Genomic DNA, 13,592 nt, shown 5'->3' on the forward strand with positions numbered 1-13,592 from the left:
ACTTTCTGCATAATTTTCAGGTTCCAGAGCACTTGGGACAGCCTGTGCAAAGCGACTGATTAATTCCATTCCTGATTAATTCCTCCACACCCTCAGTCCTGTATGCCAAATGAGCATATCCATGGGATTGCCAGGCAAAATGAGCTAAACCATGACACTATGGATAAACTTGCCCTTAGGTTCAGATAGTCACATTCAGTTATTATTTTGGTGAGATGTATAATTTTGCAATGAGCAAAAGCAAAAGAAGGAATCAGACATTCAAAACAGGAACATACCAAACAGATTAAGAGGCAGTTGCAGATAGTACAGATAGGATGTGATGATTTCTCTGGAACAATGAAAATGCTCTCCTTTAATGGAAAATAATGGTGACCAAATGCTAGGGGCTACTGCCAGCTGCCTAGCGTATTAATGTACTGCATGTATAACAAGGAAGACAGGGATCTGTGGAAGCACTTAACTTGTAAATAAGGAATAAAATGGAGGTAGACAATATGTCATTAATCATGTATGGAAACTGCGAACCACTCAACATCCTTACTCTGGTGAACAAATTACTAGCTGCTTTTAAAGACTCCAGATATGTTTATGAAGTTGATCTGACATTTAAAGCTGAATTAGGGCTCCTTTCTTGATTTTGATTTTCAATCTAAATTCTCAGACCGGAGAGAAGGTGGATGCCTCTAACTGAAAGCTAATGAGATCTACAGCATCTCACAGAATTACAACCTCACATCTGACCTCCAGAGGCTTATGTTTCATATCCCTGAAAAATAGGGCTGCTGTCTGAGTAGGCCTAGTGATTGGTGTTTGAAGTACCTATGCAGAATAGAAAATCAAGCAATGATTCTTATTCTTCCTGAGCCATGCATAGCTAAGGGACCCCAAAATAGCTACTAAGTTGTTTCATGCCACAACAGCCTCTTCTAACACAGATGCAGAATATTCATGGGAAGTACTTGATAAAATCACCACGATAACATTAGCAGCAACTGTGTTTCTATCTTGAAAAGATTCTCAGATGAGAAAAAGCAAGCAAAATTAAATTATATTAGAGCTAGATGTGAATATATTTATTTCCTCCATTTTTACATTTCTGGCTGAAAACTATACAATCTGACTATATGCAGTTCTTTTAACTAAATGTTTCTTCTTTTCCCTTTTTTTTTTTTTTTACTTCAGTCTACAGTTACAATAGCAGAAACTTTGAAAATAAAATCTAGTGAACTGTAGAAGAATTAGTGAAATGTAGCAATATCTGTTTCTGTAATTTCCATTAATTATTGGAAGCTTTATGCTAACATCATACTGAGGGAAGACAGACAAGTCAGATGCAAAATGAATGAACACACCACGCTTAGAAGTTTCACTGATTGTGTGTGTATCTGATAATATAGATAAAATTCTTGCTTTAACCAACCAGACTGTTATCAAGAGTAGAAAAAAAAAATCAGCCTCCTTGGTCTGAGAGCCTAAACTCCATTGTTTATGGCTTCTGCCATTCTACAGAACTTTAAGCAGATTAATTCATTACACAGCATTTGCCACTATGATGTTTTAACAACTATTTTGGCAGTGCACAAATGATTTGACAGAGGAATGGTGTGAAAGTTCCTACCAGAGCAGTAGTCCCAGAACCCCTCTTTCTAGATCATCTGATTGATCTGAATTGTTGTCAGCACTGAGCTGTCATGTGGTGTATCAGAGACCTGACAAAATTCTATTTTGTTGGTCATGTTTAAAAGTTTTCATGCTTGTTAGAAATTAATGCATGCTCTTTTCTGCCATCAGAGCTTCCTTTTGTCTAGGACAGATCTTATGATTAGTCGTATAGAAACGGATGGACAATAAAAGAACCATTTTTTTGACATACAGAAAGCTAAGGACGATTACATTTCACCATGAACAAAAGGCCTGTTGCAAAAGCATTACATAAGCAATGCATTTGATATGTAATGAAAGGGCATTTTTTAATTTGACAATGCATGCACTACTAGTAAATATCTCTACAGATGTATGCACAGTTCCAAGACAACATTTTAATTCCATGAGCTCCATAATTCTTATAACCTGCCCACTGTGATGAGTATACACCACTTTGAAATCCTCTTGAACGGTTTGCAGGCTCTGAGTGTAAAGCTCTTGTTCAGAAAACAGCTGAGCAGACATTTGAAAAATTTGGGAGTTACAGCTCGTAGCAAAATCTGTGCCAGAAGACATAGTACTGCCACTTTCAGCTCCAGCTGGCATTTTCTCCCTTACCTGAACAGGTTGCTGGACATGCAGATGCATAGTGGTGTGAGTGCTCAGATCAGGTGGTGATGCATCAAGAGTAAGAGGTTTTTGTTCTTCAGCCTCAGGACACATAGTATAGGGAGATGCCTTCAAAGGGAGGTGTGTGAAATGCCTGTTTGATCTCCACAGACTTGTGTGACCTTACTGCAGACAAGAGTATTGTGCTATGCAATAGAAAATGAAAATCACAGCACAAGTTTTCCCTTTTCTATATGCCAGTGAAACCATTGTAGACTATGAGAATGCAGGAAATATGATGGTGTGTCTGGTGCTGTGACTCAGTAGCCATGGTAACAACAGATTACCTCAGTGCTCATTTCCATCAATGGCAAGTGATGCAGTGATTTATGCTGGTCCCTCATCCACAAAATGAAAAGCTGTATTTCTGTTCTATATTACAATTCTAGCGGTAGCAAAGTTAAACAGGGAAGAGACCAATGAATCCAAAAAATCTGGAATAATGAACTGCCCAGAGGCTTTTGGTCTTTGAGCAGTAAAGGTATTTACTGACAGTGCTGGGAGCAAACCAGCTATTGCTGGAAAAACTTGCTTAAAGGCTTCACACAAAATCAGCAGTTTTTATACAATTTTCGAATATGATTAAATGCATATTCAAGTGATTACAACATCTATCTATACATATTAATAACAGGTGGAGTATAGGTGGAGCTCAGGCAGGGCTTGGGGCGGTACTTCTCTTGGCCCTCAATTTTGGGGGTAGTTCCGTTGTTCCTCCCTGGGTCTGGGGGCTTAATCTCATCTTCCTCAGCTTGACCCCTCTTCTTTTCCGTTGTTCTCGACCAGCTCACTGAAGCTTGGAAAAAGCCTTGGCTCCTGGCCTGTTTCTTCTATTCAAATGTCTACCTTATCCTACTGCATCTTAATTTATTACCTCTAGGCCTATTACACGTTCTTTTACCATTCTCTTAAGTTTTGGTCCAGTAAGTAGAACAGAACAAGCACAGATTGTTTTGGATCTTAGTAGCTTGTTAGCAGGCCCAAATTTCTTATTTAACTCTTCTGGGCCTGGCCTCCTGTTTCACCAACAGTATCTTCTGTTCTGAGAATCAGAAGAAAAAAACCAACATCATTGACAGGAACCGTTTGCTTGTCTTTCATTGCAATGCAGACCTGTCAAGTCTCATGTGATGAGCATCAGACCTGTTCTTTTAGCAACTCATTCCGTACTGTGGCATCTCAAGTTCATGCATCAGCAGCATGCTGTCATGTGGCCTGATGTGCGAGTGTTGTCTGCTGGGATTTTAAGGATTTGCAGAATCTGTCTAGGTCACAAACCCAAGTATCTATACAGCAGTGAAGCATCTTCATCTGTTGCAACTACAACTTCCATGGTTTACCCCACGGCAAGATTCTCTGTACTCTATCTGTCTTCTAGCCTAAAAAGAAGTCCCCACAGATGTTTCTCAATGGGTGTGTGTCTGAGATCTGTGCTTGAGACAGATCTTGTCTTGTTTCAGTGCCACATCTGCTATCAACAGAATTCCTAGCTTAATTTTAGAACAGTATTTTGTTAATTTATGCTTGCCTTCTTGATGAAATAATGTTTAAAACTGGAAAGAAGCTTTCCTGAGATCTTTAATCACCATTTTCTTGCTCCCTACATTTCCTGTTTACCTAGTCAAAAGATCTCATAGTTGTTTTTTTTTAAAAAAAGAAAAATCTAAATAAGGCATATCTCAATATTTACATTTTAAAATCATAATCTGGATTTGACAACATGGCAGACTGAGTCAAGGTAAATGGCCTTTATTCTTCATGAAAGACTTGTGACTCTCTTTTTTTTTTTATGACCTCTGCATCCAAAGTCCAATTTCAGGATAAGTCAAATGGCATGCAGGAATAAAAGAAATATTGTTTTCTAAAAGGTCAGCAGGAAAAAGAAAGCTATATGACATTAAGGAAGAGAACATGAGAGAAAGCATTGTCAAGGCGTATAGATATTTCAAAATGGCTGGATTTTTTTTTTTTGTATCTAGCAAGCACATTTATTTTCTTAAATTAAAAATAGTAAGGATTTGTAAGCTAATCTAAGAATTACAAGAAAGGAACTCTGATCATTATTTAACTGTTTTTGTCTTATTATTCTCCATATTAACTCAGGTGTCTTCTACTTCTGAATCTTACTTACTTGTTAATTTAATAGCATGGCCTACACTTTTAAAGGTTTGAAAGCACAGAAAATATTTGCTCCTGATACATGCACTGAACTTGTGAAGTAAAAGTAATATAGCATTTGCATTATCTTTACTTATGCAAACTTCCAGTGCAAACCTGAGAAACAGACTTGTTAATATCTCCATCATTCCAGAATTCATGCATACAAAACAACTCTCTTGGTTACAAACCAACTGTCTCCTGGTAGCTTTATTAATACAAGTTTTCTCATATTTCATATGCAGCTCTGAAAGTTATTGCTGTGTACTGCAGAATTAGTGAATTAGTTTTGGGCAAAAAAACAAGCTGTGTTACAAAGATTGAAAAGTGTCCTAAAATCACACTGTTCTACATCTGTATAAGACAGATTGACTGTACTAACTATCTCACAGGCAGCATGTTCATTCTAGGTTAGCTTTTGTGATGACTTACATAATTTGAGTGACTATTTGCCACCACCTAAGAAGAATCCGTATTTCTTTTATTTTCTTTTGTTTGAATTAGCAAATAGTAACTAACTTGTTCTGTGAATTGCATGATCCAGCATTTGGTATGAAAACGAAAAAAAATCAGTCCTGTGAGTGTTAGTAAATTAAAAAGAGGCAGTATAATCAATACAGCTGAAAATCAGATGTTCATGACTACTTCTGTGGTGTTCCTATTAATCTTGGTTAAAAGAATTAGATATTATACTAAACTGGGTCCCTTGTATGTTAAAATTTGGTGAAAATAGCTAGCTCATACTAATTATGTTTAAAAGGGAGCTTCAAGTACACCATGCTCCAAAAATGTTAACATATTGTGACTCAGTGACTAGTAATCAACGGAAACTCCTGCCTGATGGAAACAGTGCTCTGTGGACAGGATTATCACCACAGCACAACACTGGACTAAGATGCTTGAGGTACAAAAGGTTACTTGTGTCTAGGACCATACTATTTAATTCCAATTCATTTCTTTCCAATGCCCTCTTCAAAAGCCTCTGAAGAAGACAGAAAGAAAAGGACAAAGTTGCTGCCAGACAACAAATGATAGACAAAAATTGAGTAATAAAAAAACCACCCCACTATCATCTCTTCAATCAACACACAAAGACAAATAACAGGGCCAGGCTGGATGGAGCCCAGAGCACACTGGTCTACTGACTGGCATCCCTGCCCATGGCAGGGGTGTTGAAACTAGGTGATATCTAAGGGCCCTTCCAACACAAACCGCTCTATGATTCTATGAAATTTCAGTGTTAATTGTGCATTCTTATGACTTCACAAATTAAAGAAAGAAACAGAAAAGTATTGTTTATGCAGATATGCTGTTTAACATTTTCAGTATAAAAAAAAAATCCCATGCTTTACAGAAAGACATAAGACAACATAAAAGCAACATGTTTATGTTGCTTTATGTTGCTTTATGTTCTATTGATAGTTCCCTGTATGGAGGTTTTAGGTGAGAGATTGCTTCAAAACTTCAATGCTAAGATAAATGCCAATATAATTATAAAATCTTCGTCTTGGGATAAATTTGGGAACCTGGTATCTTTTAAGTCTTGTAATTTCTAATGTATCTGCAGTAAACCTACTTTAAAATTTTAATAGAATAATAAATCCATAGTATCCATTTTCTAAATTCTATAATCAAAAACTTCTCGGAATACCTGAATCTACTATTTTAAATATCTATTCATCTAAGATTTAAAATGACATTCTAAAATATGAAATGTTTTATGGAAAGCTATAGTTTAATATATTCAGGATTGTTATATATTTATAATACTTTCTAAAAACAAAACCCCATAAAACAAAGCTTTCATAGGAGAAGCTCTCTGTTTTTCCATAACTGATTGATAACACTTATAACATGACATGCTTTCAGAGGGAAATGGGTTGTTACTCATAATTTTTTGGTAGGTATTCACCTAAAATCAATACCAAGAATAAATTGCATGCATCAGAAAATAAATCAACTCTTAGCTGTTCATACATGCATGCACACATACAGATAGCCTAAAATGCTGAGCAAATTCATGATGTTTACATGCCCACAATGGCAGAAAGAGTAACATTTCATGTTTCATGCAGGAAAGAGGAGTGAGCTGCAAAAAAATGCACAATGTCTTTGAAAAATACTCCACTTATTTCCTATTTTCATATTATAGTGGGATAGGTATAAATAGCTGCAAATGAAATTAAAAACTTGCAGAGCTAGAATGGAATTTCTTCTGGCATCCATATTCGTGTCTCTATTAGGCCCACATCACAGCTCCTGTGGGTGATTCACTTTATGCAATATCATGTATGTAGAAGTGGGTAAACCACAGGGCAAGCTGCTGTTTCCATGCTGCCTCAGCTACTGTCCCTGCCCTTTCCTCTGCCTGAGAGGTGACCAGCTGTCAAACCTTGGGCAGCCATCCCCAGAGTGAGTCACCCATGGCTCATCTTTACCCTTTCATTAGAGCAGAACATGCCAATCTTCAATCTGGCTGCAACACCCTTTACCCTCTATGGACCTGTACATTTGGTCCTGAGATAAGTATAGGTTTTGCATTAGAGGATGGGGTTACACTAGGAGTGTCAAGAAGAGATTTAAAGCATCTTCTTGGACAATACAAATCACCACTTCATAATGACCTTGCTACAGACATCAAAACCGACTATTATCACCCAGAAGCAATGTCCCCATGTCCACGGGGTACTACTGCCATAGCACAGCAGCACGGCCCGGCCCTCCCTGCTCCTGTTTGTTCACGACCGCAGAAAATCCAAGCGAGGCAACAGACAGCAAGACATCGGGGTGCGATGAGGAGGACGAGCAGGGTCTGTCACTGTGCCCAGCGAGGACACTGACCAGCCTAAGGGCGCTTGGCCTCGCACATCCCCAGTGCCGGTGGCGGGTCATAAGGCGCGGCCGGGGGAACGGGACCAGTCCGAGTGCGGGAACAGGGATAAAGGGCCGGCAGCGGCCCCGCGGCGCGGGCACTGCCAGCTCTCCCCTCCCCCGCCCGCAGAGGGCGCTGTGCAGCGCCGCGCCCGGGCCCGGCTGTGCCCGCCCCACTCCACGGTGCGCCTCCAGCAGCCCCCGAGTGCCTCCGCCAGCGCTGCCCCGGCGGCAGCAGTCGGGCCGGAAAGGCAGCGGGACCGGCTCCACCACCAGCTCCTTCTACGCTCTCCGCCGTAGCACGGGCACAGCGCGACGCCCGTTCCCCAATCGCGGACCAGCTCGCAAAGAGCCACGCGCGCCCCGCCGCCCCGCCCGCCCCCTGGCCGAGCGCTGAGCACCCCGGGAGCTGTAGTCCCACCTGCCCGCTCCGGCGGTGGCGGAGCCGGGCAGGAGGACTACGACTCCCGGGGGCTCAAAGGAGGGAGGGCGGGGCGGGCCGGGGGCGCAGCGGGGACAGCTCCGGTGCTGATCGCGATGCGGGTTTGCCGGCAGAGCCCAGACGGGCGGCGGCGGCTGTCGGCGTGCGGGTGCGAGAGGCGGCGGGCGGGCGGCGGGGCCGCGCCCTGCGATGAGGCACGAGGCGCCCATGCAGGTCGGTGCCCGGGCCGGAGCCGAGCGAGGGGAGCGGCGGGACGGGACGGGCGCCTCTTCTGCCGGGGGTAGAGGACGAGGACACCCCTGGCGTGCAGGGGGCCCGCAGTCTGTGCGAGGGGCCGTGTCCCCATGAGGGGTCTGCCCGCCGCGGCGCAGGGGGGCGGCGGGTCTCCGGGCGGCACAGCCCTGCCCTGGCCACCACCCCGCCGCCCTGGCCGCGGGCGGGTTTCGAGGCACATTCGGGCACATTGGGCTCGCAGCTGTCCTGGGAGTGACTGGGTGTCAGTTGCTGGGTGCTGAGGTGTATCGAGGCCCTACCGGGATGTGCAGGAAGTTGTCACGACCCCTCCATCTGTTTATTCGAGGAGCAGTTAGTTATCCATCTGCAGAGGTGGCTCTTGGCTAGAGCAGGGGGTAGCAAAGAGGTGGCCCCTTTTCAGCAGTTTTTTAATGTGTGGAAAGATAAAATGCCCCACAGCACTGGAGTAGAAGGTGCTGTACAGATACAAGTTACATCATACAGAGTTTTTAGCAGTTTCTAGGTTGTTTACTCAAAACAGTTTATGCTGGTGAACTGTACTTCAGGTATGAATTAGGACCTAGTTTGTAATCATATGCAGAAGCTCTGGAGCCCCTAGACTATACATTCGAACACGACTGTTTTTTAGTAGAAAAGTGGATTGGTAACCATCACTTTGCAATCAAGTACAAAGAACACTTATGCAGTCTGCTGTGATTTAGGTGATGAACTGCAGCCCTGTTAGCTAATGTTTTCATGCTGAATATCTACTCTGACAGTAATAAAATTTCAGTCTAAAGGGGAGATCTGCATCCTTTTGCATGCTACACGCATATGTCAGAACTGTTTATGTGGTATTTTCCATTTATTCGCATATGTTTATTGAGCTACTGAAGTCATGTTTACTATGTGTTGGTTTTGGAGAGCATTTCATTAAATGGAAATTTTGCTAGCAAAGGGTGACAACTGTAGATTGGTCTCTGCTGTGTCTGACATTTTTGACAGGTTGTTGAATTCACTGAAGTTCTTATATAGTTGTGGAAACAAAATGGTGGTGCAACATTAAAACAGAATCTATGGAAAGGAGAGTCCAGATATAAAAAAAAAAAAATAAAAATTGTACTTGACAATCAGGGAATGGCTTCTTGGTTTTTTCACAGATTGTCAGAAGAAGTGGAATTATTGAGTAAAAGTCAGTAGAAAACACAGCCTCAGTATAAAAAGAGACAGCAGAGTGCTATAAACCCCCCTGTAAATTCTGTTTTTTCAAGACTGCTGACATGGTAAATCAGTGTCTATTTTTAAGCATATTTCATCCAAAATTATAATCATGTGCATCTGGATTTTTCCAGAGTGTGAAAATGCAGTCTGGCAGACAGAGTTTGATTTTCAGTTGTGATTTTGAGGGTTTTATTTTCTTTCTACTACTTACGCTATTCCCAGCATACTCAAATATTATTCCCATAAAAGATTCTGGTAAGACAATTTTCTTTTATGGATTCTTCTTCTTAAGAATGTTGTTTTCCAGCGTTAGGCTAATATGGTTGAACCTTTTTCAAATGTGGTTTAGACTGGCTGAACTAATTGTTTGATTTATCTCTTTTAGCTATGTGATTTCCTATTGCATGAAACAAATGTAGTTGCTTCTTTGCACACAACAATTTTATGGAACAGTCTGTTACAGAGCTATCATCTCTGAATTGTAGAGCAAAAGAAAAAGTGATCAAGTATATGTCTTTTGATCATGACAAAAACAACTTGGAGGAGAGTGTAAGCATTTTTTTCCATTTTCACCAAGCAATAATTTAAAAGAAATCTAAAATGTTAAAATATTTTAGCAGAATAAAAAAAACCAAACAAACAGAATGAGCACTTCCTATATTTGTGAATTCTTTCTTTCAATTGCAAGCTCATGCCATTTCTCTGAAGACAGGAAGGGCCAACAATTACCACAAAGGCAGTCCTTCCAGGAAAGAGTGGCCTGGTGTGAAAGTTTACTGTTGTCATCTGCTGCATGTAACTGGATCTGGGTCACAGTTTGTGACTACTTTTCATTTTTCTAGCCATGTTTTAAGAACAGATATCAGTCTTAGTAGTGCTTATGGCTGTGGAGAAGTCTTAAGTTCAGAAGTCAAAAGTAATGAGTTCTCTTTTCTGTGAAAGATTGAATTCTGTATGGTTTCTGCTTATTCTTCCAAGAGTTGGTCTGAATTACTTGAAATGTATACGTATCTCTCAGTAGTTTCCCTAAGGGTTTCATGGTACTTTCAAAGGTGAAGGTTCAGTGGGAAACTCTCAGTGATTCATACACCCATTCCCTCACTTCTAGTTTCACTCCTTATCTGATTGTAGCATGCAGATTTCCCACATACCTGCACTTTGCCAAAATACAAAACGAACTGTAGTTTGGATAACATGTTTATTAGTGCATATGGACATTAGTGGTGGCAGTTTGTAGAAAATGCTAGATCTCTAGAGACACTCTTTTTCGCTTACCAGGACACCAGGTATTTTTTTTTCCTTAGCTTTTCATATCCTGTTGTCACTGGCAGTGGTTATGTCCAGACAAGATAGATTTATAACAGACACATGCAAACACAGTGGAGAAGGGCAATAGCAAGCAAAAGGCTGCTTACAGACATTGAAGAAGTATTATAAAATTATGATGAGAAAAGCCCAGTCAAATCTGTTAGATGCAGGAGTTTGCATGGCAATTCAGCTCCCATCACTCAGCAAAATTATTAGATATGTCAGTCTCAATTCACATTAGAAACACTGGAGTACAAGAGCCTGCCAAGCCACTGACTTCACAGAGAAACTTATATGCACCTTTTTGTTAACTGATTAAGCTGCATCTGGAGTTTGTAGTCCCCTTTCTGTCATTGCCTGCTTTTGGAAGTGTACTGTAGAAACTCACTCCCATGCTGGTTAGATACTTACTAATATCCAGCACAGAGGCACTCAGGGCTAGTTTATACTCACTTGTTAATGTCCAGCGTCTGCTCCAGTTTACATCAGTCTAAATAGTTCTGATTGCATGATGGCCAGATTACTATCTAGCGAAACAAACTCATGTTTTGCTTACTGTTTTTTGTGCCTTTTGTTTCATTTGGTTTTGATTTTTTTTATTTTTTTTTGTCATAAAATAAGCTCTTCCTTCTTGTAATCTTCCTAATAAGCTTTCTGTGTATTTTCCTCTTTGAACGCAGGTTTCATAAACACACTTGACCAGAATTGTCACTAATGGTGTCTCAACAGGGCCCTAGACAGTGGCATTAGTATTTCACTTTGTCTCTTGGCCTGATGCAACTGCTCTGGCAAATGAGAAGTTGCACAGTCTTTCCTAGTCTCATGCCCCTGAGTGCTGTACTAACCAGAACAAATAGCAGAAGCCTTTAGCTGTCTCATCTTCATTCTCTTTCATACCCCCTGGTAAATCCAAATTCATTTTTCCTGGAGTGCCTGGGCTGACACAGCTTTTATTTTTTCTTGTCAGAGCTGCACTATTTTGGTGGCCTCTTAACAGCCTGTGTTAGATCAACCTACTTAGGACTGTATCTCTGATTTTGCCACTATTTGGAGAAAGAGATTTTAATGTACTATCTAGACTGGTAACTAGAAATATGTTTCTTAAGCTACCCTTTTCATGGAGAAAGTAAATTTCCGGAACTGTTTTTTACTTACCCTGAATTCTTCTGTCCTGGGCAGCTGCTACCAGTGTGGCCACAGTCGTGATAGTTCTGTTGATATGAAGCAAATAGAGCTTCTTTGAAGTGTTTTAGACCTCACCTTTCAGTATCTTTTTGATATTTCCCAACTTAGCATTTCAGTGTGCTGCTTAAAAAAAACTTTGCATTTCTAGCTACATGTTTCAGACTGTAGTTAGGTCGTGATATATTTACAGATATACATGACTCTAACCTCATAATACCTTGAAGCAGATAAGCTTCTGATGCTGCCAAGTACATTAGTTTACAAGCTGTGCTCTGCAGATGGCTGGCAATCAGTAAATTCCAAATAAGTGGCCGGTGCATTGTCTACTGAACTCGGTTAAGCCTTATTAATTGGTCAGTTAAAAAATAGATGATAAGGATTTGTGAGAATTAGCTGTGGTCTGCATCTGTGGATACTGATGTATTTGTTGAGATCCCACCAAAAGCACAGGAGGTTAAGCAACTTGCCCAAGATGTAGGAAAGAAGAAAACAAAAGTCATAGGATGCCTCTGAAAGAGTTAAAAATAAAATCCAATATCTAGATTATTAGTTTGATATTTTACCTAGAAAATAATTAATTTCTTCATGTCTGGGTTATATTGCCACAATGTACATATATATATATATATATATATATATAAAAGTGCATTGTGGTAACATTTTAACTACTTTAATGATGTAATTTGATCTACACATGAAAGACAACTAATGTGCAGTGTCACTCACTTGCACATCCTGTGTACAGTTTGGTGAATTACAGTCATTGCATTTTTCCATCGTATTCCATTGTTTCAATATCCATTTGTCATGTTTGACTAATCATATTTTACAAAGGCAGAAAGATCACCTTGCAAAAGGCTACATGTACAGGGAACTCTGTTTTTATTAAAATATCAACTGAAGTCAGTTTCTTTTTAGAAAGCAATAGAAATGTATATATTTCTACCCTGTATCTAGAAAAGGACTGTTGCTCTTTCCATTGAGACCAAATTGTTCTAAAATAAACCTGCCATTTGTGTGTGGTCAGTGTCATTTCACTTTAATCCAATTCAAAGGATCTGTTAAAATGAACCTCAGTTACCCCTCCTTCAGGGGTGGGTTGTAACTGTTTATAGAAAAGCAGTCTTGCTCTTTGAAACAACTGTAAATTAGCTAGTCAGTGTCTATCTATCCTTACTGTAGATAGAAACAAGGCATTTTCCCTGGGCTTAATATTTATCTTTTCCTTTAAGACATGCCTGTTATTAGAGTTGTTAAAAGATAACAGTATATTTGTGAAAGGCATACAGGAATGAATTTCAGTATTTTCAGTCTCAGGTTTTCTTGCCTTTTGCATCATATTTTCCATGAGCAATTCGTTCTGTGTTAAGCATCCAGAGTGGGGTGCACATAAAAGTGCAAACCAAAGTCATGTGCAGGCCAAGGAGGTCACAACATGCTGCTCTGCTGAAAAGCTGTTCAAATTCTATCAAAGAATGAGGTCCTCGAAGGCATAAAGAATAACAGAGCCAAATGATTTGTCGTTATCATGAAGGTGGCAGGTAAACACACAGTTTTTCAGACATTTTTTCTCAACCCTGCTGTGTTTTCACCTGTTCTTTTGGGATTGAGGAAACAGCTGAACATGAGACTTGAAAAGTATCTGGATCTGATATAGAAAACTCTGCTTAATGATTAAACTTACTTAAGCCCATAAATAATACTCGTTTAAGGAATTTAGAGATGTTCTGTAAGCAGGGAAGCACACAAAGCCATCCTTTTTTGTTCTTGCACCGTATTCAAGCTGGCAACATAGCTCCTTCCAGCTTCGATAATGAAGAGGCATGTGAGACTTCTTGACTATAGGTTTTCTGTTTGT

The 13,592-nt window shown here is 40.3% G+C and overlaps 1 protein-coding gene across 2 annotated transcripts in view; it reads left to right on the forward strand.

The window, feature by feature from the left end:
• The first annotated feature begins 7,835 nt into the window (after positions 1-7,835).
• RAB3C (RAB3C, member RAS oncogene family) overlaps positions 7,836-13,592 on the forward strand; it is a 120,135-nt gene continuing 114,378 nt past the window's right edge. Inside the window, exon 1 of one of the 2 annotated variants that reach the window (XM_032675939.1) lies at positions 7,836-7,999. In XM_032675939.1, the coding sequence (XP_032531830.1) occupies positions 7,976-7,999 (24 nt within the window). In that variant the 5' untranslated portion in view covers positions 7,836-7,975. The remainder of the gene's footprint in view (positions 8,000-13,592) is intronic. The other variant, XM_032675940.1, reaches the window with a different exon arrangement.

Source organism: Chiroxiphia lanceolata, chromosome Z, assembly GCF_009829145.1.
Source record: "Chiroxiphia lanceolata isolate bChiLan1 chromosome Z, bChiLan1.pri, whole genome shotgun sequence".
In the NCBI taxonomy this organism is placed as follows: Eukaryota; Metazoa; Chordata; class Aves; order Passeriformes; family Pipridae; genus Chiroxiphia; species Chiroxiphia lanceolata.